A 27,516-nucleotide genomic window follows, 5' to 3' on the forward strand; every position below is an offset into this window, starting at 1 on the left:
TAGAATACCTTTCTAAAATTTGAATCCTAGCTGGCATCAAAACAAAATTTCAAATAAATATCTATTGTTATCGTAATCGACAATTTTGCAATTGTTATGTCATGGTCTAACAGTCAATTGCGGAAAGCATTGTCGTGAAATGTACGATTTTTAAATTACATCTTTTCTTAGTTCTTCTTTCCTAATTATTTTTCAAGCAAAACTGTCTTTTTTTTTTCCTTAATGTGGAATGTAATATGCATGCGAACTCTTTTATATGCGTGACATAACATCTGTTTTCAGTGAAGTATAGCGACGTTTTGCTTTTATTTCAGTTCTGTGTGCTGAACTTCACGTTTTGTACTTGTTTTGATTTCCGATCTAAATTTTTTAAATATTATTACATATATATTTTGGGAAAAGTATATGAGTATTTAAACAAAGGTAAAGAAATCTGCATATTTAATCTAAGACTTTCCTTGTGTGAAAGATGTGTCTCTGATTTCCTTATATGCGTCATTTTTCCAGTCTGTAAGAATTAACAGCGCGCTGAAGCTTAAATTTTGACCTAATTCGAAAAAGATTTAGATCTAATCAATTCAGAAAATATATTTAACATACTTCAGATGCGAATATGTAAATTTCTATTTATCCCCCCCTCCCCAAAAAAATTTAAAAGGGTTTATGTAGACATCTATCTAATTTTATATTAACTTGTAACAGTTAATCCAAGAAATAAAAGTAATATTATTGTTCTGGAAAGGAATGATTTAAATAAATATATATCGTTACGGGATATATAGCATATCCATTTCTTTTAAAGACAATTTTGTTGAGTCTCAAACATATTTTGCAGATTCTAGCGAACTTTAGTTCCTTAATCCTTAATCCTGATTTAAATAGTTTGTTGGAGTAGCTTGATGTGATTTCTTGTGTATTGTTTATGCTTATTTTATATTCCTTGAAGAATAGGTTTGTAAAAATATGTTAGGTATATTTTTATTATTAAATATAACCATATTAGACTTTGCAAAAGTATATGCTTTTTTGTGTTTTCTTATATTGTACTGGTTGAATATCTAATATTAGCATCAGAGTCCCAAAGTTTAGACTTTCAACAAATATAGGTTTGTGCTATGGTCATCTAGAGAGGGCTGTAAAAAGCCCCTTTTTGAATTTATTTGTAAGCCCTTTGTTCATTGTAAGATTATATCTGGTTTTCTTTATGATCAGCCAAACACAATGTAGATAATTTTAAAAAATTAGCAGTACTTAATATGTATCAAATTAATATTAACTTTTCTATAACAATGTAGAATTTAACAATACTTTATATGTAATATAATATGTATACCTATAAAAATGTGACTGGTTGAAAAATTACTGCAAAGGTATTTAATATTTTTTATCGTTCGTGTTTTAAAAGAGTATGAAGATACATTTTTTGAATACAATACAAAAATGTATCTTCATACTGTTTTAAAACATGATGAATACATACTCTTTTAAAACAATGATGAATACATTTTTTGTATACAAAAACAATTGGTTAATCTTTGGATTATGGCAACTTGGCGAAAATTTGGCGACCAACTCTGCTACAGCAACCTGATAGTTTTTGTTTGGACGTCATTTTGTTTTCACGAAGTAAAGGCATGTTTTTTTTTACTTAACATTTTTTTCCAACTATCTGCTAGCCGAATTACACTTATGCTAGAACTTTTATGGAACAAAAGTGCTTAATCATGATGAAGATTAGGTGCGAAATTGGGAGAAAGTGCAGAATCACGAATTGCTTGCCATGTTTTTAAGAATTGCACGGCTGATCTTTGGAATATGGTAACTGGTAGTTTGGCGACATTTTAGAGGCGATAAAGGTTACTACCTAGGACTTTGGTAATAATGTGAGAAGCACTCAGTTCCGATTACGCATTATTTTGTGTGAGGGAAATGAGAGATCATGAGATATGTCATGTGACATTAATGGACGAATTACAGTTGTTTTTAATCGGAATAGGGGGGAAATCTGGAAATTTCGTATTTAGCTATATTCTGTGTTGTGTGAAACATGACATTAATGGACAAATTTATAGTTCTTTAATCGGAAAAGGGGGTTAATTTGGAAAAGCTTCATTGTGTGTTGTGTGAAATAGTGTTGATTAATTTTCGGATTGCATGACGCAATCCATGGATCGGATTGCATGGCGTAAAGTGAATTCTAAATTTTTAATGCGTTTATCTGATAATAATAATAAGTTGAGATTGTGTGAAAGGAAGGATATTAGAAGTTTAAATGGCTGTGCAAGAAATATGGTGAAAATGGACATTTTGTGAAAAGGAGTGTAAGGAAGGGTACGTGGTTTGCTGAAAGTAGTTTGAGTATAGGTGAAATTTTATTAATTTCTTATTACTTGGTGAATAGACTTCCAGTTGACTACTGGATTTAGAAATTAGCAGTAGTACTGCAGCTACATAATGAAGATTCTGAAGAAGATTACGTAAGTTAGTATTTTTAATCATTTGAGGATATTATTTTTATGCATTGTTCTAAATGTAAGGAGTAAATAAATTAAAATGGTATTATTTGAAAATTGTTATTAGCAATGATTTAGTTTAAAGTAATTAGGATTGTAATCTAATTTTTATTGATTTAATGTATGTGCTTATTTATATTTTAAGTAGTGTTTTTAATTTAATGATCGTGATTTTGTGAGTTATATGTTTGTAGTATTTTGGAATATGTTTAAGTAGTAGTCGTTGAGTATTTTCATGCATTTTCATGAAATTTTTCTAATTTATGAGAAAAAAGCAGTGTACATGGATATAGTGAAGAGTGTGCGCAATGCCATTTTTGTGCAATTCTGGGATTTTTTTTAAGTAAAAATAAGTCGACGTGTACATGGTTTAGTGATATTTTAATTAAATGATAGTTATTTTGCGAATTTTATGTTTGTAGGAATTTGGTATACGTTTTAGTTGAAGTAAACATGCATGAAAATAATTTAAATATTTGACACTAAGTATTTGTAATGTTTGCGGTATGAATTCGTTGGTGACGTTTATAATATAATAGATAATTTAGAGGTAAACGTTTTTAGATATTTTATTTATTTTATACGTGGAAATGTTCATATTTGGAAAGGGTATGTACTTTTTCGCGATAAGGTAATTTCATATATGTTCTTTTTACCGGGTTTAAAGATTCAGAAAATTGTCATGCATTTTCGTGAAATTTTTCTAATTTATGAGAAAAAGGCAGTGTACATGGATATAGTGAAGAGTGTGCGCAATGCAATTTTTGTGCAATTCTGGGATGTTGTTTTTAAGTAAAAATAAGTCGACGTGTACATGGTTTATGTGTATGTGTTATTGTGAAAAACGCGCAAGGAGTTTCCGATTGTGCACTTTTTCCCAATTTTGCAGTGAATATTTGTCATGATTAAGCAGTTTTGTTAGATAAAATTTCTAGTATAAGTATAATTTGGCTAGTATAAGTAGATTGTTGGAAAAAGTGTTTAGTAAATAAAAAGAAAAGAAACATGTCTTTACTTCGTGAAGACAAAATGGCGGCGGGAAAAAAAAAAAAATAGAGGGTTGCTGTAGCAGAGTTGGTCGCCAAAAAATCGCCAAGTTACCATTATCCAAAGATCAACCAATTGCACATACACAGTATCCATGTACACGTCGACCTATTTTCACTTGAAAAAACATCCCAGAATTGCAAAAATGTGGCATTGCGCACACTCTTGACTTTATCCGTGTACACTGCTAAAATCCTAGTTAGTAACCTTTATCGCCTTACCAAAATGTCGCCAAACTACCTGTTACCGTATTCCAAAGATTAACCAAACAACTTTTTACTATTACAAAAATAGATAAAGCAAATAATAACTTTAGCATTATATGAAAACAATTCTAAGCAGAAATTATTCATAAAGAACTTCTCAACGCAACTACTTATCAATTAGCCAACCTTACAGAAACATCTATAATAAACAGAATTAAAACTTTTAATAAAAAACTAAATATTACTTTAAATCCAAACTACAACGGATTTACTAACCTATGTGCACTTCTCAAATTCCATAAAACGCCATTAAAATTCAGATTTATAGCTAATGGAACTAATAATTACAAGAAAAATGTAGGCTATTATTTTTCAATTCAACTTTAAAAAATCTGTCAATTTATTTTCAACGATTATAACACTAATCAGAACTATTGCTGGATCATCCATAATAACACTCCTGTCATTAATGCCATTCAAACAATTAACATACAAAACATTAACTGCTATGACTTTGAAAACCTATATACCTCACTTCCTCTAGATGAAATCTATACTAGTCTACTAGATCTACCTAAACTCTTCCCTGATATGCTCACAATTATGCCTCTTAACAAATAGAAAACCTGCCTAAAATGCACACATTTTCATAACTACATCAAATTTCAAAACTTTTTAAACAAGTCAGAGGTCTGCCAATGGGCTCACATTCCAGTACCTCTGTAATGTCTTTTTATTTATCAAAGAATTTAACTTCCAAAAAAAATCTGCAACCATAAGAGTTAAATTACTACAAGCACACTTACAGATATATTGATGACCTTATTACAATTAATAATTTTAATAAAATTGAACACTCCAAGATTTATCCAAATTGTCTTACACTTAATAAAACTAATAATTCACAAAGTAGCATAGACTATCTAGATCTTCAAATCATTAACTACAAAAAAATTTTACTTTTTGACAAAATAAGAAACTTCAATTTCTATACTAACAAATTAATAAATTGGAATTCCAGCATATCCAAAAAAAGTAATTAACAATACAATAATAAATCAAATACAACGAATTAAAACTATCTGCACAGATACAATAGATCTACAACGCAAAATTTTGCTCCTTATTAAAATTCTCAAAAATAATCTAATACCCAATCAATTTATTAACCATTGCCTTAAAAGAGCAGGCATTAAATACTCACTCTAAATCATTTAACTGATAGGGATATGATAATTTGTTCCGAAACCTGAGAAGGCGGTATAAGTTGGATGACTATCAGTTGAAGGATTTGTATATAGTGTAATTACTCAGCTGTATATAATGTAAAAAGCTAATTGTCTTCAGACTTATACTGTTACTAAAAAAATGGGCCTATTTCATAATCTTTAGTCTGTCAAATAGCTCTTTGACAGTGAAAATTCCTTTTTTCCTTTCTTAAATTCTTAATCATTTCGACACGACAATTAGCCAGAAATTAATTAATTTCCATTCACTAGTATTTTCAAAAAAATTTTATCAGACGGTTTCACTCAAATAAGAACTCCACAGAATACATCCCTCAAGAATTCCTAGTCCCACCCACTATTGTAAATTACTTTACACAAGTCTTATCGACTGATATTATTCAAAGCCCCTGCTGCCGCTAAAGAATTATCGGAAACACTACCCTTCCGAGTCAGACGCGAAGAGAACACTTTGCCCACTCCCTATTAAAAAGAACGTAAGTTAATTAATACTTTTTCTGGCCTTTATATCTTCATGTACATTCACTTTTCTTATTATATTTTTTATTTTTATTTTTTTATTTGTCTTTACAAAGTTTAAATTATTTTTCTTATATTTTGCAGTTTTCTAATGTTTATTTCAACTACTTTGAATGCTATTTTATAATGACAATTTCCAATGTTTAATTTTTACAAATAATATTGAACTCAAATGCATAAACACGAGAGTGTCGGGGGACGGTTACTCGAGCATTATTAAATTTTACTGCAGAAATTGCTTTTCACTCAAAATTGAATTAGCTAAAATGCTTAATAGGAATTAGTTCTTTGGATCTCAGCATTGGTTCATAATCCCTTCTATTTACAGAAATATTTGGCCTGACTTGAATTGCCGATTTGGCTTCGCCTTATTACTCGAGTAAAGGACAAAACACCTTCGTATTTATTTCTTAATTATTGTTCATTGAACGGGAGTTGGTTTGTTCCCCTTGAAAAGTCAACTAATTTCCGATCAATGACAATGATTACATGCATTTAATTTAAATCTTGCCTTTAATTTATTCCTTTTACAATTTAAATTTTGTTATTCATGATTTAATTCCAGTCTTCGTTAAAACATTTTTAACAATTTATATTCAAGTTACTTCAAAGCATGTTTCAAAATAGAACTTACTAAGTATGGATTCACTCTTTTAAGATAATTCTACTGTAATTAAACTTGGGAGATAATATAACCAATATTATTTAGTAAATAAATTATTATATTTTTAATAGATGCATAAAAATTTCAAATCTTTCTAATGGATACATTTTTGGATGTTAGAATTTTGAAGTCTCATAACAGAACATAACATTAAATATCACAATAAAATTAAGAAGCTCAACTTTTAAACTGAAATGCTGACAAAAACCCCATATACACTTACGGAATGAGAAAAATTAAAAATAACAGGGAAGATTTCAATGCAAATAATTGTAAACACTAATAATTTTGTAAAGTGTATTATTTTTGAGGTAGTAATATGCAGAAATGATATGAATTGTGATGTAATGACATCATAATATTGAAAGTAATATGTCTGCACGCACTTGCAATGGCCGATAATACCGACTCCCCCTTCTGCTTGAAAGTGCAGTATGTTAAAAAATATAGAAAATTCTCAATTTTGTTTTTAAAAATTATTGTTTTGAAAGAGGGTGAAGTACACTACCCGACACTGAAAATGCAAAATCTAGAAGGAGTGGCCAGAAAGTGATGAAACTTAGCAAATAGAGAGAGACAGCAATGAACATTAAGTGATCTTTATTTCGAAATGATATACATAAAATAGAGTGAGAACAGCATTGGCTCAAGAGGTCGTAGAACGACTTTGGATGGGATACATGAAGCAACACATCTAAGTACAGAGTCAATGAGACTATGCATGTTATCTTGAGAATTGGCTCTCCATTTCCTGTCAGCCATTTACCATAGTTTGTCTTCTGAACGCGGCAATGGCAATCTCTCCAAATGGCATACAATCACATCCCAATTGTGCTCAGTTGGTGAGAGAGAGATAAGGAGAGAACGGTGGCCAGAGAATCATCTGTCATTTTGTTATCAAAGTTTCATATATCTTACTCAATGTTTTCGTTGTCAGATATTTAGTCATAAGGCCACTGACTGTACTCAATTAATAATTTGTTTACATTGTGCTGGGAAACATGATGGCCTCAACAAGAATGTCACAGTGCACCTGCTTGTTGTAACTCTTTAAATTCCAATCAGACACTGAGTACTTCATATAATACAGGACACAGTTCAAACTATCGAAATTTCTGGGTATTTAAGTTTTAAAATTATTTATAGATGGACTTAAATAAAATGAAAATGGCCTTAATATTTGTAGTTAAGGACCATAAGGATTGTAATCTGTTAATTAATTATGTCAATAATTTAATAATATAATAATTGATAAGTTATGATTATTATATTTTATAATGGTCCTTTTTTTCAATACATAATTTGTGTTAAGCTGGTTGTGCCCTCAATGTGTTTGTTTCTCATATTAATAGACTTATGTTTTTGTTTTCAATAATGTTGCTTTATGGTCTAAACAGATTTTATTTTGAAGGCACATCATGTTTTTTTATGAAAAGGTTTTTGATTTCTGAAGTTTTTGATTTTCTGAAGTACAGGTGCTTTAAGGCTTGATGCAAAACTTACATTTAGGTAGATTAACTTTGAATTTTGTTATATTTTTCTTGTTCCTTGTTTTTAAAATTGCGATTTACTTTTATCGTTGTAATTACTCAGAAAAATGTACAAAGCAAACTCTTTTTAGATAGACAGTGAATATGGAAATGTGATTGGAAAAGGACTTGTACAAATGGATAAATTATAATAAACTATGGCAATTACAAATGAAATAGTATTTTATGCTCTGCTTGAAACAGACATTTTGGGCTCTCCAGAGTTTTTAATGTTAAATAATTTACTGATCTCGTATTTAATGACCATTAAATATTATAGATGTACACATCATCAACATTGGTTTCAATCTATGTATCTTATCTTTTGATTTTAGTACTTGTGTGTCTTAAGTGTGTACTGCACGTATTTAGTGTGTAACCTTTGTATTTTTCCATGGCAGCCGTCTATGGATGTAGCAGATGTAGATAGTTGCATCAAGTGTTCATTTTGTTGCAAGTCTTTATTAGATGGTACAACTGCCACTTGGTGGCCTGACCTGTACCCCTTGCAAAGCACGTTGGTTGATACAAGCTGTATGTGGATGGGTGTTATCCTGCTGGTAAAGGGTATTGGGCAATCGCTGAAGGTAGAAAAGTGTCACTGGCCACAGCACATCATCCACATATCGTTGAGCTGTCATAGTCCTCTGTATTTGAACTTGAGGTGACCTGGAATCGTACACAATTGCACACCAAAAACCATGATGCCTTATCGCCGCCTGGTGAGGTGTTCCACAATTGCTGCCAGATTGGACCTGTTTCCACATAGACGACACACTCATATGTGGTGACTATCATTGGAGAACACGACTCTGTACCATTCATTCCGTTATCCACATTGCTTTAGGCCGGCACCATTGCAGATGTTGGCATCTATGATGTGGGGTCAGTGGCAGTCTTCTTAATGGATGCTATGAGTGTTAGCCACTAGCCACCAATCGATGGCAAATGCCTCTGGTCGATATGGGAACATCCAAGGTGGATGTCATGAACATGCTGCAGAATGGAGTTCGAAGTGGCTTGCGGGTGCGGTGGATGCATCGATCCATGCGTAGTGCTGACATACCCTTTGAATTTGCCACACATCCTTGTTCCAACCATCGTCAGTGCAGCTGGTGCACTGTGAATGCGTTCAGATGTGTGTCAGCTGAGATTTGCCATATGAAACAACCTGACCTTCTTGGTCCAATCACTATGCCCCTCAGTCTGTTGGAACTGCCTCCGTTGATGATAGTCTGACATTCTCTACTATTGCACCCATCCTCCGAGACAAAAGTTTTCTGTGGTAAATTTCCCCAGCAGTAATATCGGTGATTTGAATCTGTCCTGAAATTTGGAGAATTTTCAGGCCATTCCTTTTTGGTGTTGCATTTTCAATGTTGGATAGTGTATTTGTGTTATAATTTATGAAACATTCAAACCTCTTTATGTGATATATTTTTAGATGTTTGAATTTTAAAATCTAGATGTCTAATAGCTGGAAATAATCAAAAAAATTTTGAAAATTTGCCAAAAATTCAGAAATTAAGTTTCAATTTTCATAAAAGTTTCATTTTCCAGACTCTCCCCCCCCCTTGCTCTCTTTGATGGTGCATGCAGTAAAATTCAGGTATTTTTGGTTTGTTTATTAAGTGGAGATGTGCGAGGAAAAAATTAAACATTAAACTTTAAAAAATCTAAGTCAGATTTTTAAAAAAATTGTTTCATGGCATTGCATTGTCACTGATAAACAGTGTGTAGTATGTGTGTGTATGGAATTTAAGCTTGATAGCTTACCAGGAAATAAGTTAAAAGTTGATGACAAAATTACAATCATGGTGAAACATCATAAGTAAACTAAGTAAAAGTTAATATAATAAATTCTAAAAATTGTTGCTCATCCTTTGAACCTTCTAGATGAGCAACTGAGTTCGAAGAAGAAATAATGTGTGGGAATGTCTGGCAAAAATTATACACAGTTCATTAAATTAATTAATGATTTAATAACTTAGATTTAATTAATATCTGACTATTGAATCTATTCATTATTTTATATAATTTTTATGATTTTTCTCATCTTTAAATTTTAAAAGTTTATATTTTAAAACATTTTCTTTATTCATGCACAATTATTTATAATTTATGTTTTCATAAAAAGTAAAGTATTTAATTAAAATCTGATACTGTGTATGAAGCCTTTTTTAAAATTTGCATAGCTCATTACTGGTTATGAGATTGGGTCATAGATTGGTCACTGCTAGACCAGGTGTTTCGAATTGCATCAGTATTGACCCCTTTCAATAGACAAAATTTTAAAGGGAGTTCATAATGATCAAGAGGTCGGTAGCCAAATGTTCATCAGTATAGTCAAGATCTCATTGATTATAAAAAAACTAATTAATAAAATTCATAATTATGTATTGATATAAAGCCTCAGTGTGTAATAATGAAGATTATGTTTGGTTTTCCATTCAAAAATTGGCTTATTTATATAAACTAATGTATAAAATTGTATTTCCTCAGAAGATCTATTGTTATATATAAACCACTTGTAAATTTTAAAAGAAGATTTTAATGTTCACTTTCAAGATGCTGAAAATTTAACTATGATATGTGATCTTGATATGATGCAAGAAGAGTTGATTGGATTGAAGATGTACACATCTTATTCAAAACACATGGGTATGCAAAGTCATCTGAAAGAAATATCTCAGAATAAAAGTTGTTGAGCTAATATTATTGACTTTTTCTTATCTAGTGGAAGTACCAATAACTACAGAAAACAATAAACATATATTTTTTAAAAGTTGATTTAAAAATTAATTTAAGCAATTTTGTGCTAAATGTTTTTAAAAATGCATCAACCAATGATGCTCAGCTTCTGAAAACTTGTAGAGAAAAATGTAAGGGGGTTGATGAGGAAAAACAATCTTTTGAAATGGGTTGTCGCAAGGAAAGGGTGTTGAACCTCTGTGCTATATCACAATAACAGAACCTAAGGCATTTGGATTCTTATCCATTATGCACCTACCAAGCTTTTTGGCGGCTGTGAAAAAGAAGCCAAATGCATTCCGAGACTGAATGATAGCACCATATATAATTACAATAGTAATTCAGGGTGGGTGCATAATGGAAAAGTATTGATATTTGTTTAACCAACACATGTGTCAAATTGCTTTTAACATTTGTAATATGAAAAGGTTAATTAGTTACAAAACTTAAAACCATGTACATGCATGCTTTAATCAGTCAACTTCAGAATAATGTCACTAACTGCAGTAACTTCAGAAACCAAAATTAACTGCATTAGTGCTGCTGTAACATTAAGTTGCACAAACAGTATATAAAAAAAATAGTGTAAATAGTTTAAGAATGTGATGAATCATTTAAGGTATACTCTTATCATAATTATGGCATAAAGTCTTTATGCTAAGTTACATCATGTCAGGAAAAAATAAAATTAATGATTCAGAATAGATAGTTATTGCTTTCAATGAAATTAGTTTGTCTTTTATAGTAAGATTTGAAAATATAATTTCTTTGCTTATTTTGTACTTAAAATGTTTTAATTTGACAGCAAGAGTTAACTTTCACCGATCACCTTAATCCATTACTTGATGGTCTTAGCTGGGTTCAGGAATGTTTGTCGTGGAGAAATAATATGGTAGATATCCATATTGATATTCCAAGAAATTATCATCACTTTCAGGGATTATTACCATTATAGAATTCATTGTTTTCACTTTTATTCATTGGGAATATCCTGCTTCTATTTAAAATAATAAAAGAAAATGATAGTCTTTCATACAATAATCACTTTTATTGGGAATGTTCTGCTTCTATTTAAAAAAATAAAAGAAAATGATATTCTGTCATACCATAACATGAAGGTTGAGGGAATGGAAAAAAGGGGTTATAAATACTCTTTAAGCTGTCCATTTGATAACTTTTAAATAATAAAGAATCTGTGTGCATCTATATTCCTTACAATGTGAAAAAGCAACAGATTTAATGAAAAAAACTCATTAAAAGCTGGCTAGTGTCTTTAAAATCATCTTTTTTTTTTTTTCTTTTTAATTACCCATTTAGGTGACTAGTCATGGGGGGGGAAACTCTTTTAAGATGCTGTTTCCTGGATTTATAAATATCTCATGTATTGACGGATCAATCATTTTAGTAACTGACCTTTCATTTGTGAAAAATAGAGAACAAAGTCTGAGATCCGTACTTGTCAGGACTTTTGCATTTGCAGATTTAGGATTTTTCTGGATATTAGATCATTAGTTTAAATTTTGTAAGATGATGTGAAAAAATTCAAAATATGAAATAATAATTTATGAAATGCTGAAGCATTTACGACCAGAAGGAAATCAAAATTTATAAAACAAAGAACTCAGTGTTTATTTTTTGCTTTATTGAACATTTCTTTCGATGTATGTTGTTTGATTTGTTTTGTTTTTTGTGCCTAGCTGTTGTCCGCGTTACACTATTGCCGATGTATCATGAAATTGGCAACTAAAATATTGCTTCACTAAATTTGATCTGTTTTCTATTGTCTACTAATGAAATTAAGCCTGAATTATATTAGTTATTTATTATATGCACTTTCTTAATGCTTAGCTGAGTCCCAAGCAAATAAATTCCCATATATGCTTAAGGCAGGGACAGTGCTAGATATTTTGCAGGCCAGCGCAAGCTCTGCAGTCTAAAAGTCTGCTTCCAGGCATCTCCCTAAATTCTAAAAATTTGACCTTCTGATGGCTTTCCTAAATTCTAATTTTGCCATCCATTTGCTGCTCGCTGCTGCTCCAAATACTGCCAAGGGGTGCAGCCGCATCAGCTCAGGCACCTGTCTTGGGCTTATCTGAATAACAAATCAGTTATTCTCAATTCAGACAGCACTGAATATAATCTCCTATTTTTTGAATACGGAAAGAAATTTTTCCTCATCAACACATTCAGAAGCGAAGTTAGCTAAAGAATAATCATTGCCAAGCATAATATAACATAAAGGGCTTCTTACATGTTCTTCTATATTCAGCTACTAATATTTTAAAAAAGTTATTTAAACCTTTCTGCTAGTCAAGCTGCAGTGTGTTTATCATCATGTGGTGATGAAAGCAAACAATAATAAATAATTATTTTTCAGGTTTATGTCAGTACCGAAGTGAAATTAAGAATCGGGATTCTGTGCATGTTTTATTATGAAAAAAACTATCAAATGTTCAAGTGTAAGGTATTAAAAAAAAAAAAAAAAAAAAAAAAAAGGTGCTTGTGATCTAGAGGTTCAATTTTAGATCCTTCTGGGTATTTGATGTCCGGATTTCATACTTTGTACTGTATTAGTCATAATTTATATTTATGGATAATTTTTAATCTTTTAAATTCATTAATATTTCTTTATTGTTTAGGTTAATGCTATATAGATTTTGTAGTGGTCTCAGTCATGGCAACAACGAAAATTCCTGAGCAAAAAGTAATTTTGTGTGGAGAGTTTGGCGTAGGAAAGAGTTCCCTTTTTCGAAGATTTGCGACAAATACTTTTGTTTCCAACTCCGATCGTCATTCAACTTTAGGATTGGATCATTATGATAAAATTTTCACTGTGCATGGAAGAAATGTCCGTGTGAGTATTGCAGTTATTTTTTTTTATTTTTGGAGATATATATCTATATTCCTTATTCCATCTGTTTTTGTGAAATGTATGTGCTTCATTATGAATATCACTATTACAATTAGTTAACAGAAAAAGTTATTTTGTATATATCTTTTAATATTAAGAATAGTTTACATCTTTACATATTATCACAGTCACTTTAGTAAATTTGCTTAATTTTCAAAATGTGCAAAACTCTGGCAACCATGCTCATAACCATTCTTCAGACAACCATACTCAAAACAGTTAATAAATTTAGCAACATCGCCATTTTTGTATGTATTCTAAATTACAACAGTTTCTATAAGTAAATCGTATTTTTTGACTTGAACTTAGTTCTAAAATCTGTGCTTATGCAATTCGCGTGCAATGGAAAAAACTGTAATAAAATTTCTGCAGGAATATAGTAATTTGCAGAAAAATAGCTAAAAGGAACAGTTCTTTTGAATCTGTTAAAGCGATCACCACAAAATTTCCACTTGAATAAAAAAACAATAAAAACCTGCTTGTAAGTAAATTTATTGATTGATTTTCTTGTTAAATACTTAATTAGAACTTAAAATATGTATTTAATAATAATTATGTATATAATAAAAGAATTTTTACATCTGAATTGAACAATGACTTACATAAGCATTCTTTTTCATTTTTAAAAAGTCTCTAAATAACACTAATGTGGTTGCATTAATATGTACAGGGTTTGTACGGTCCTTAAAAGTCCTTAGATTTTTTTGGTTCTTAAAAGTCATTAATTTTGGCCAAAATCAGCAGAAGGTCCTTAATCGTAATCATCTGACATTTCTGTCTGTTTTTATGACTCATTTTGAGTGTGAATTAGCATTTTGGAGGAATATTTTTGGCGATTCACTGACGTATATATGGTTATCTTTTGAATGGGTTCATGAGTTATAACTTGTTTCGTTTTCTAATATAAATGACAGGATATTCGAGTTTCTAAGCAAGAAGTAAAACATAAGCATTTTGAAATTCATTTTTTCTAATAAAGAGCTCTTAAGCAACTTTTCTCTTTGGGGGATGTGAATTCTTTTATTAAACGGTTCTAAATTTGGCCACTTTTCAACATTTTGGTGATTTTAAGATCAGATCTTTCTTTGATTCTTTTTGCATAATTCTTCTCTCTGAGTATACAGCTGTCTGTTTTCATTAAAAAAAAAAAGAGAGAGAGAGAAAGAATTGCAGAAACAGAGGCATCACATGAACCTTGAACCTTAGTGGACCTTACCAAATGCATTTCTTGTCGTTCGCTTTAGACATTTTGCAGAATTCTTTATACCTACAAAACTTTTACCAGATTTTCTTCCATTGCTGGCAAATTCCACAAGTATATATTTTAAAATTAAGGGGGAAATATTATGATTTGTTTATAAAAAAATGTTGGAACTTGGAATGCAAAAAAGGAAAAGTGAACACATAACGAAAACAATGATGTTCTTGACTAAAGGAAGTCAAAAGTTGTTAATCCGGACTCGTCAGGACTTCGGCGATTCTGGATTATCAATTTTTCCGGATTATAGATCATCAGTTTAAATCTCGTAAGATGGCATGCAGAAATTCACAAATTAGAAATATGAAACAGTAATTTATGAAATAAAGAACAATTATGATCTAAAGGATATCAAAATTTACAAAAAAAAGCTTAATATTTATTTGTTTACTTTATTAAACATTTCTTTCAATGTAAGTTGTTTAAGTTGCTTCGTTTTATGTGATAATACTTTCTCTTTAATTCTATAAACAGACATAATTTCTTGTTCAGTTACAAAGTTCCGCTGTTCAAGTCCCGTTAATTGCTGTGCTGAAAATACCGACTAACTTGTCAATCAAAATTTTTTTGTTTTCACTAACCTCTCTGTCCCAGTCTTCATGTCTTTATCCATTTTTTGCAGCAATTCCACTTTTTGTTTGATGGACATCGAAACATACTTTCGTTTTGTACGATCTTTTGGGAGCTCCAGAATCGGAAATTTTATTTGACATAATCGAAAGTTCAAGTTTACTTTTATAGTATTGCTCTTACAGTCTGCAAAAAATAATAAGCCGGATCCAATTCGAAAATTAAGGAACAATGCAATAATTAACATTAACTGAAATAGATAACTAGATAATTTTAGCTTATACCGTCCGCTATACATAAAACGCTCACACGAAAACGTATTCTGCACTTGCGCACACGCATATGCGCAGTTGTAAAAGGTCTTATGCGCACGCATAATTGCCTATGCACATGTGTCAACGCGGCGCATGCGCAGAAAGTTTTTAGCTTTGAGGTCCGGATTATGGGTGTCCGAATTAACGACTTTTGACTGTATTATGAAAATGAATGCCCGAGAAATAGTTGTAGGCATGTTTGGCAGAGTTTGGTGCATTCTGAAAATTTGGTAACTTCTAAGATGGTTGCGATGATATGCAAGTACCACAAAATCTTCCCATCAAGTGCGAGCTATTATAGAAAATCATTAAATTTTAATTAGGTTTAATTTGAAAAAATACACTAGCAGCTTGCAGCTATTAGCTGGATTAACAGCAATTTTCTTAACGCAACTACAACATTAGGAACAAAGTTATTTTATTTTCAATTGCATGAAAAACACATTATTTGATAGAATTTTCGGTTATTAAGAGGAAAATTATTCTATTTACCAAAGAAGATGAATCTTGCATCAGTGTCTCTGTTTTCTTTATATATGCTCTTCCATGTTATTCTATTTACCGAAGAAGATGAATCTTGCATCAGTGTCTCTGTTTTCTTTATGTTTTAGAATTCTTTCTCAGCATTGATTCTTAATGTGAATTAAGATTATGTCTATGTGTTCTTTTGATTTTAATACTTAATACTAAATTAAAGATAAGTCAAATAACAATAACATGAAAAAGACAAAATATTGACTTTAAATGAAGAGATGCAAGTCCATTGAGACATCAGACATTAACCGAATACTTTAATCCTGTTATTCTTTGTTTCAAATTTTGTTTGGTACCCTTTTATTTTTATGTCAACCATGAAACTAGCAAAGCATTGCAATTTAGCACCAATTATGGATAAAAAACATACTTGTAACATCTATGTTTTCATTTGATGTAATCCCAATTGATTCTTGATCAACCCTTTTTTTTTTATGAACAAGAATATGTATATACATATATTTGCATTTTGGAAAACAAATATTAAGATTTGGGATTTATCTTCCACGGATCAGCAAGCAGTGGTTTATTTTCAAATTTAACTGTTAACTGTATTTTGATTGATGAAGAATACATGCCATCTTGTAGTCTTGTAAGTGAGACTGACATGGATTAAATTCCATCAGAGAAACATTCAAAAGCCTCATATATGAACACAAATAGAGTTGAATAATCTTGTGCATGAATTCAGATTAAGTAAGAGAATAAAGCCTAATTGACAGGATCAAGGCTTTAGAAGTGAAATGTGTAGGCTAATAATGTACAATAATGATTCCATATATTGTAACAGACATAAAGATTTCATTAGTTTTTATGAAAAAGATGGTAAAATATGCTTTTGCATTGACATTTCAAGTCTCTTGGAATCTTTAGATCTATGTCGTATCAGAAGAATGGAAACTTTTTATTGATACTTCTAAGATGAGCTTAAACGTAGTACACCTTCACATTGGAAATAAATATCCATTCCTGTAGGACATGCTTTGTGACGAAAGAAACTTATCATACTTTAAAGAAACTGTTACTTGTGTTGAAATATGATTTTAAGTGGAAATAATAATAATATATTGTAAGTAATTTCTAGATACTAAATTTTCTTGCTTTATGTACAAATGGGACAGCCACGCACAAAGTTACACTACCATGTACAGAAGTGGACTTCTTGGAAATCTCTGGAATTCACTGATCAAAATGTAATTAATTAACCTTTTGTAGTGCCAGTCGACGCTGGGATTAATAAGAATTTTCATGAAAGCACTTGATCGTTATGGTAAGATATTTGCATTTATCAGAGAATTGCTCCTGTTATTATCAGATGCTAAAATAAAAGAAGGCATATTTAGAAGTCCAGACATCTGGAAACGTAATGCAAAATAACTAGCCTGAAACTGCTCTTACAAAGATAGAAAGTGACATATTTCTTTCATTGTAAAAGAGTTTCCTAGAAAATAAAACAGTGCTGTACTGCAAAGCACAACAGTATAGTTCAAAATATGGTGAAAAGTTTCAAAAGCTTAGGTTGTTATATGTCATTAAAGCTTCATTTCTTACACTCCCACATGGACCTGGAGCCAGAGAACATGGGAGCAATTAGCGATGAGCATAGTGAATAATTTCACTATGAAATCTCATTATCAATCACAATGGTATTCAGCAATGCTTGTTGACTACTGTTGGTTCATCAAGAGAGAACTTCCTGAGCAAAAAATATAAATGCAAAAAGAGGCATGAAGGTATTTGATTTAGTATACTTAAAGCATGTTCTACTGTATAAAATCAACTTCAAGAGAGATGATGAAAACTGATTAGTATGATAATGTCAGAGTGCCTGATATCCCTTTGTGACTGTTTGAAATAATGGCTTGAAATATAAACTTCCAAAATAAAAAAAGGGTTTTATTCTTAAATTCTTTCATTATTATTTATTACTAAGCTATACTTCCTGGACAAAGTAATAAATGTGTTTGTGTATGTGTCTTTTTTTTTTTTTTTGACTCTATTTTTATTATTATTTAATTTGTATGAAATTCATTGAAACGCAGTGACACACCAGTCCATCATTTCTCAATCCTTTTAAAATGTGTTCAAGTACACTGCGGGTAAATTTAAAATTTTATTGTACAATCTCCTCTTGAATTGATAGTGTAATAATCCATAATCTTTCATTTTGTTAATTCTTAAATATATAGCCTTCCTTTCCATTTTTAAGCATAAATCCACATATAGTGTAATAATCCATAATCTTTCATTTTGTTAATTCTTAAATATATAGCCTTCCTTTCCATTTTTAAGCATAAATCCACATATAGTGTAATAATCCATAATCTTTCATTTTGTTAATTCTTAAATATATAGCCTTCCTTTCCATTTTTAAGCATAAATCCACATATCATTCATTTTTTAAGAAACAATAATCAAGTAAAGATTTTTATCATCATTTTTATGTACCCTTGAGTATAATTAAAATTATATTTATATTAAAAAATTTAAGAAAAAATAAAAGTAATTTTTTTTTTTTTTAAATCAGTGGAATAAATGGAATTTTCTGGTAGTAATGAATGGAATTTTCCAGCATGTTTATGTATGTTATTTTAAATAAACTGCTTATGTAATTGTATTAAAGAATTAATATGTATGTTAAGTAAGTTCTGTTGAATTATGTTGTAATTTTAAATAAATTTCTCAAATACTATAATAAATATAAATTTAAATTCCTTCTTTATATGTATAATAAATAATTCATATTGTGTAAATATTAAATCAGTTACTATTTATATATTATCGTAGTCAGTATTGTTTCGTGCATGCTTATAATATTTCTCAACAAATCACTCTTTCTTAAGCCCAAACTTCAGGGATACTATTTTCTGACCCATTACGAATGATAGGTACCAAATTTTGTCATTACAGTACAAAGTCCCAGATCCGGACTTCGTCAGGACTTCCAGGATTCCGGATGTGGGATTTTTCCTGATATTAGATCATCAGTTTAAATCTAGTAAGATGGCATGTAGAAATAATAAAATTAAAAATATGAAATCATAATTTATGGAATAATGAAGCATTTATGATCTAAGTGGTATCAAAATTTACAAAAAAAAAAAAAGGCTTCATTTTTTTTTTTTTTTTTTGTGCTAATACTTTCTTTAATACTGTTGCGTGCGTACGGGTTCGTTATGAAATGAATGCACAAGTCCGATGAAAAATGAACAAAAATTTATTATCACAACAAAAATGCTTAAATGTTCTCAAATTATCATACAGTATTACAATATCTCACAGTAGTTATCTTTTAACTACTCAAATGTACAATAGAACGTAATTCAAAACAGCTAAAGAACACTAATCCGCGAATTCGCTATAATCAACAACAGCAGTTTTCTAAACAACAACAAACTAAGCAACTACTACAAACTGAGATGTTTTCCTCCTTTTATAAGATTTTAAAATCACGCGCTAGAATTTTCCAGTACTTTCTCGAAATCAAAAAGAGATATTTATTTATTTAATGCACGCGCTCTTGTATTTTCAATTTTCCGGCTTAGCTTTCTTTTAATATTCGTCACGTGCTGCACTGCGCGAGAAATAAAACCATTTAATTTATAATTGAACTAACATTAGCTTTTTAAATACCAAATTCATAACACTGCCCCCTTCCCAAGGACTGCACGTCCCGGGCAGTACAATCCCTGGACAGGAAGCTAAACTTACAACTGTGGCATAAATGCAACTGAGGCATAAACATTACATTACAATATCAAACAACATGAACAATAAATGCAATAACTAACTTAAACAAATCAAATACTATCAAATACTAAATACAAAACAAATCAAATACACATTTAAAAACAAAAAGGACCATGGTCTGATACTATTTACAATTATTTACATTATGTACTATGGCCATAGTAATGAGCTAACCTGTCGTAATGAACGACTTTAGGTTTAGAGTTCGAAGACTTACGAATCCGAACCATGACGTCATTTAGTCTGTTCAGCACTGTATACGGATCATCCGAAGGTGACTGTAATTTAGGACTCAGTCCTTTTCGTTGAATCGGGTTCCACAACCACACCTTGTTTCCTTTGTTGGATCTATGTCTAGTAGCTTGCGTGTCGTATCTGGTCTTCACTTTCTCCGTCGCCAAGTTGACTCGCTTTCGTGCAGAACGGTGCATCCCCTCAAACCGGGCCTGGACATTTTGGATGTGTTCCTCAGGCGATGAAGGCGCATCCGTACGGCGAGCAAACAGGCGGTCACAAGGCAGACGAAGGTCTCGACCGAAGAGCTTCTGAGATGGAGAATAGCTGGTAGTCTTGCGTTTATTTTCGACCCTAGCATGATTTCGGCGGCTTCCCGAGCTGGGTCTTTCGGACAAGGCGTCGGCATTTCCAAGTGAGGATCTCTTCTGAGGATGGATAGTCATGTCACCAGATGCTGAAAGCAGTTTGTTCTTTTTGAAGTCTAAGGAAAAATTGTATTTCCTTAAAAAGTCCAATCTGAGTATGCATGGATCTGTGATATCCGCCACATAAGCCGTGTGATGGTAGGCGGCACTTCCAAACGTGATGTTTACGTTTAACTTCCCAGTTATGTCGATCTTATCACCAGATGCAGTCTGAAGGGTAACACAGGATGGCGTCCAAATAAGTTTATCTTTAAACTGTTCAGCTAAATCTTTCCTAATGATGGTAACATTAGCTCCTGTGTCAATGATCATATCGCAAGGAACTCCATCGATATTCCCATTAATGGACATTCCGTTACTGTTGCCACTCACTGTATAAATTTTAAGCGCTTTAAAACAAGGTTTTTCATTATCTGACAACCTCCGTTCCTCGATATGGTCACTAATTTGTTTACTGCGTCGTTGCTGGGAAATGGTCTTATTTTCCGTACCTCGGGATGTTCTGCAATTCCGTCTTAGGTGACCTTCACTACCACATCTCCAACACCTTAGAGCCACTTTCTTCTCCCTCCTACTCCGTATCAAAGCGTCGACTTGTCTGGCTAAATCATCTAAACGAGCCATCAGTTGATCCACTGGCTCATGGACTCGCACAGCTCTAACTGGGTAGCGATCTCTATTAGTTGCTTGCTGGGCTGCCTCGAACTTCATGGCGTACAACAGAGCGCTTTTTATGTCCTTTACATCTGCCATTCGAAGACCTTTCTGTATTTCAGGATCCCGGATGCCGTCGATGAAATATTGCAGCGACAGGATTTCTCTTGTTTCTGTCGGGCACTCCAAAAAGGCGAGGTGGGACAGCCTTTCAACATCCGTGGCGAGCTCTTGAAGTGTTTCGGTAGACTTCTGTTGACAAGATTTTAATTGGAGCCTGCTGTAGTCTTTTAAACACTTCTCCCCAAAGCGCAGCTCCAAGGCGCCGGACAGAGCTTCGAAATCTAACCTTTTGTTTTCGGGAAGAGTCTGAAGGATATCCGCTGCGTCGGCTCTTAAAGAAGCGGCGAGATGACACTCCTTCGCTTGGGAATCCCATCCATTCGCATCCGCAACTATAGAAAATTGTGTTTTATACACTTGCCAGGATGTCTTCCCATCATATGTGGATAGCTTCAGAGATGGACGAGCAGGCATCGGTAAGAATTTAAAACCATCACTATTATTCCCTGCCATCGCTACGAATTTCTTTAAAATATCCACTTCTTTGGCTACTGCAGAAACCCTATCATCAATTTGTTGTTCGATTTGGTGTTGGACGGCACAAACTCTTCCTTCTATATGTTCTTTTACAGAAGAAACTCTTTCTTCTATTTCTTCTTTCACCGAAGAAACTCTTTCTTGAATTTGATCTTTTACAGAAGAAACGTTTTCTTCAATTTGTCCAACTTTATTTTCAACTGTGTCAATTCTGCCTTCCATAGCTTCAAATTTATTTTCTATTATGCAGGTAATTTCTCTTTTCATTTCTTCTTGACCAGCTTGAACGGCTTTCATTTCATCCTTAACGGATTCCTGGCCCAATTTCATTTCTTCTTTAAATGAGGCAAAGGCTGATATTAAATGCCTTAATTGCTCTTCCATCGCTCTTGTTATTGTCATTCAAACCCCACTCCTGACACCAAAAGCTGTTGCGTGCGTACGGGTTCGTTATGAAATGAATACACAAGTCCGATGAAAAATGAACAAAAATTTATTATCACAACAAAAATGCTTAAATGTTCTCAAATTATCATACAGTATTACAATATCTCACAGTAGTTATCTTTTAACTACTCAAATATACAATAGAACGTAATTCAAAACAGCTAAAGAACGCTAATCCGTGAATTCGCTATAATCAACAACAGCAGTTTTCTAAACAACAACAAACTAAGCAACTACTACAAACTGAGATGTTTTCCTCCTTTTATAAGATTTTAAAATCACGCGCTAGAATTTTCCAGTACTTTCTCGAAATCAAAAAGACATATTTATTTATTTAATGCACGTGCTCTTGTATTTTCAATTTTCCGGCTTAGCTTTCTTTTAATATTCGTCACGCGCTGCACTGCGCGAGAAATAAAACCATTTAATTTATAATTGAACTAACATTAGCTTTTTAAATACCAAATTCGTAACAATACTATAGACAGACATAATTTCTTATTCAGTTAATAAGTTCCATTGTTGGAGTCCTGTAATTGCTGTATATAGACTTCCAACTAACTTGTCAATTGAAATTTTTTCTTCTCTCTGTAGCGGTATTTTTTGGATTTAGAATCATACTATAGATTTTGCCATTCGGTAATTGATTGATGAGCATTGTCTTCTTTTATATTCTCTTCATTTATTACCACTTCTCCACATTTCTTTACAAAATTCGCTAATTGGAAAATTTCACCTTTGGTTTGTGATATTCGAAAACCTTCAGATTCATGGCTATCATCATAAAATTTAGCTATCGTTCACTATACATATTTCGCTATGTATTATGAGATTGGGAACTAAAGACAAGTTATTCAGCTAAATTTTGTCTTGCTTCTATCGCACACTGAGACAGTTAAACCTGAATTGCATTAGTTTAGTTATTTATTATACTTATGCTTATTTCTTGCACTTATCTGAATCCTGAATAAAAAAATTCTCACATATACTTAAGGCTTATTGAGGGCCGGTGCCCTGATGCTGTCTCTATATGGCTCCTAATTTCTGCTAATAAGTGCCTCCCTTTGTCTTCCCTAAATTCTGCCATCTGGTGCAGCCATTATGAACTCTGATGCTGGTTCTGGGTTTATATGAATAACAAATCAGTTATTCTTAATTCAAATAGCATTAAATGTAATCTTTTGGCCTATGATTATTAGTAATATAAAAAAATTATATATAAAATATCAATATAAAAAATTATATAAAAAAATATCAATTAGTAATATAAAAAAAAATATTGTTTAGGCATCTCTCCATGAGTCATTACTCAAGTTGTTATGTGTTGATAAACATGCAGTGTTGAAAGCAAAATATAATGATGCTTTCAGCACTGCATGATGATGTGTCATGTTGGTGTCAGGGGTATAAAATATTAGTAGAATGTAAAATCAATGTATCTGTAGAATGTTTCAGTTTGAGATGCATGACCGGCAGCTATGGAGCCAAATTATTGATCATACAAATATATGCTAAAATGATTGTTTTCTTCAATAATGAGGTATTTTATTTAGTGCCATTAGTGAAGTAAAATTAAGAATCGGGACTCTCCACATGTTTTATTATGTGGGGGGGAATTAAAAAAAAGTTGGTAGTGGCCTTTGAGTTCCAGATTTTAAATCATTACGGATCTCGGACTTTGTACTGTATACGTTTTTTCAGGTTTGTAGTTATAAAATAAAAGTAATTGGTTTCCCTATTATTATTGATGACAAAAATTATGGTACTCTCGCATATGCCCAGCCCATCTGCAAAGTTACCAGTCTTTGAAAGCTTTTTTTTTTTTTTTTTTTGTGCTAGCCTAAAGTGAAAAACTGTAACCATTTTAAAAAATGGGGGCGCACTGAAAAATACATAAAACAGCAATGAATTAATGAAATTAAAATGCAAGAAATATCCATAATGAACCACTGAAAAGTACATAAAACAGACATGCATCCTAAAGCACTCAAAATTACATAGACCAGCAATTAATTTGCTAAGTTAAAAATCCAATAAACATCCATAATAAAACACTTGACTGTTTTTCTTTTGGTCTTCAGTCCATGCACACAGGTGTTTGTTTTATCTTTAAGAAAAATCAGAGAATTACAGAGCAAATTGGCCTTACTGTCCACATATACAATGGTTTTAACTTGAGAGAATTTTACAAATTAACTTTTCTACTACTAAGCAAAATGCCATATTTCTGAAAAATACAACTCTTCCTTTTTTTATTCAGACAAACTCCACAATAGCATTAAAATTTAGTGCAAGAAAAAATATTCCACATACTAATGTTAACAAATGAAAACCACAAACATAACACTAGAATTTCAAAACTTCATGCATTACCACTGCCACCAAGATTGATGTTGGCATATTGCTTCCACGACTGTTGCTGAATTACTTGATAAATACATCATTGTAAAAAAATTTTATTGCCTACTTCACCCGGTGGTTCTTGTATGGGTTGGTAGGATAATGTGATAGTACTGAAATTATATTTGAGATTATCAGTTTTCTCCCTTAATTTTTTAGCTCCAGTTATGGGATACAGGTGGAATGGAGAGGGTTGCATCCATTACTAGCAGCTATTACAAATTTGCTGAAGCTGCCATTCTAGTCTTCAGCTTCGATAGCCCAGACTCTTTTAATATTTTATCACAGCATCTACTGGATATCGTAACGTATGCAGAAAGTGCCAAAATCTTCCTGTGCGGAAACAAGACAGACCTGCTCAATCAGAACTCCGAAGACTCGATCACTGATGCAGATATTGAAAATTTCTGCGAGCAGTGCCACAATCTAGTGAGTGGAATCTACAAAACCTCATGCAAGACGGGGGCCGGAGTAGAAGAAATGTTCACAGACATTGCCAAACAGCTCATTGGCACTTGCCGCGTCAAAGACATTGAACTTGAAGTTAAAGACTCATTTAAAGTGAGTGCTCTAGATGAACCAAATCAGTCCTGTTCCTGCTGATTCTGAAAATTGGAGGGGGGGGAAGCCTGCTTGGAGTGTTATATATTTTAAAAAAGAATTTTTTTTAAAATCCTAGTCACTAACCAGTTATTTAGTGATTATTTTGTTTTCGTAGCTATTATGAGTTTTCTTGCCTGAATGTGTGAGTAGAATTCGATGCCTAATGTTATAGTTTTGCTTTATGTTTATCGTTCCTAGAAGGATAGTTTTAAAACAATAAGCTACTTCAGTATATGATTTTGGTTATTACATTTTATGTAATTTTTTGAAATTTTGCAAATGAATGAGAATTTTTGAGCGTGAAACTGTACATCAAGAAATAAAAAGGCCATTATTACCTGTAAAATAATTGTTTATGAAAAAAACAATGTACCATGAGGTTCTCTTTTGTAGTTCTTTAAAATCTTAATGTTTTTGGATGATGATGATGAGCCTATATATATATATATATATATATATATATATTATTTACGTCACAGAGTATGTTTATTTGTTGCCTAGTGAAATATCAATTTTTTATATATTCTACTTACATTTCTTATAATATTTTTAAATAGGGAAAGAAACTTGCATATGAGAGAAATGGTTGTGTTAAAAAAGCTAGTTTTTATCTGGTACACTTGTGTCTGTCCTCATTATGATGGCCTTATCTACTTACAGATGTTCTCACATGTAATAAATATCAATTTATTCTTTTTTACAGTTTCATGAAGATTTTTTTTATTATTATTATTTTAGTATTTTTTTAAAAGACTGTTTTTTGCTTTTAAAATTTCATCAGTTTAGTTTGTATTGTCTTTTGATGTCAGTGTATTTAATAAATATGTAAAATACTTTTTTTTCTCATGTGTAAATTTTATAGTATGTTGATTGAAATTTTGAATTATTTAAATTTTGCACTGTAAATTAACCTCTTGCTTCCGATGGAGAGAAAATAAAGTTTTCTTGTGCGTCCCTGATTTTAGAGTGCTGAATGTAACTATGTGCCCAAGTGTGTTTTGCAGTTAAGCATAACATACAAAAATAGTTCCTCTAAAATCTGCTTTTTATCAAAATATCTGGATTCTTGCATATGTTATTTAAATGCCATTTCTTATAATATAAAGAGAAAAATCATAATACTTAAAACAAAAATTCAAAAGAAATTAATGTGCAATATTAGTAATAATGATTGTGTTTAGATAATTAAATTATTTCCATACAATAATGAAGTGGTAAACTTAATAATTTAAATATCAGTACCTATTATATTCTATTGCCATATTTATATACAATATCCTAAGGCATTTGCAGTATGTGAAATGTGTCAAAATTCTGAATGTTAATAGTAAGCATCTTGCATTTTACACTTCTAGGTTAAAATAATAAATAATATTCATGCAAGGCTCTAATTGAATGATTAATAACTGAATTCCATTCAGTTAGGTTTCACAGTATTCTGATATAATTTATGAGCATTTTTAAAATTTGAAGTAAAGATTCCATTTCAGCATATTAAATATGATATAGGGGTCACTAGTGACACTTATCATATGTGCTTTAATATTACATTTGATGCAGTGGGCCCACAGAGAGAGATGAAATGTATTGTGTATGATATGCTAGTAGTAAAATGAGTAAAGATTGAATTGAATCATTTATTTCTAGTATTGAATCATAATTTTATGTATTTTTGCCAGTTTTCGGTTTATTTTATGAATTTTGAGAACTTACTGTTAAAATATTAACTGATACTTATGATTATCTGTAGACAAATAAATGCCTGACAAGTTCTTGGAGCTGTGTATAATTAGAACTGTGCTCTGTTAATCAAAGGTTTGATTGCGTATTTGTTTAAATTTAAATCCCCCTCCTCAGTGAATTCTGAAGAATCTGGGATATGCTAATTTATGTAAAGAGAAATTACCTCTTCTTCTGAAATAATGTTATTTTCTGGAGAATAAGAAGCGCACTTGCCTTAGCTGAAAATATTCATTCATGAAAACATAGGCTAGAAGTTTAACATTGGTAATCATTGATTAAATGTAAAAATAAAAGAAGAAAGTGGATCCCGTTTATCTTTACTATGCTGGCAAATTATTATCAACATTACTCTGAAATGACAGGTATCATTTAACATGCAAGTATCAAAGATTCATATTATTACTTAATATGCAGATATTCCATAGTTGTATTCTGGTAGAGCTTTTATTCATTTGCTTGAAGCATCTGTTTTAATATTTTTGTTAAAAAAAGTTTAAAATATCTTCTTTCATTTTTGGCAGGCTTGCAGGGAATGATCATTCTGAAATGTTATTGTATAGCTGTGATAGCTTGGTGAGCTTATGCTAATTTTTT

At 31.5% G+C, this 27,516-nt stretch overlaps 1 protein-coding gene across 2 annotated transcripts; it reads left to right on the forward strand.

Annotated features, from left to right (window-relative positions):
- Positions 1 to 26,951, forward strand: RabX6 (RAS oncogene family member RabX6). Of its 2 annotated transcripts, none has more exons than XM_085825248.1 (3): positions 1 to 141; positions 13,116 to 13,330; positions 24,736 to 26,951. In XM_085825248.1, the coding sequence occupies exons 2-3, from the start codon at positions 13,151 to 13,153 to the stop codon at positions 25,177 to 25,179; spliced, it is 624 nt and encodes a 207-aa protein (XP_085681374.1). In that variant the 5' UTR covers positions 1 to 141; positions 13,116 to 13,150; the 3' UTR covers positions 25,180 to 26,951. The 2 variants fall into 2 exon arrangements, with proteins under 2 accessions (XP_085681374.1, XP_085681375.1); XM_085825249.1 differs by lacking the exon at positions 1 to 141 and adding an exon at positions 269 to 423.
- The last annotated feature ends 565 nt before the right edge of the window (positions 26,952 to 27,516 follow it).

Source organism: Stegodyphus dumicola, chromosome 10 (genome assembly GCF_044657685.1).
Source record: "Stegodyphus dumicola isolate Sdum_Otavi_A_Nest chromosome 10, ASM4465768v1".
Lineage (NCBI taxonomy): Eukaryota > Metazoa > Arthropoda > Arachnida > Araneae > Eresidae > Stegodyphus > Stegodyphus dumicola.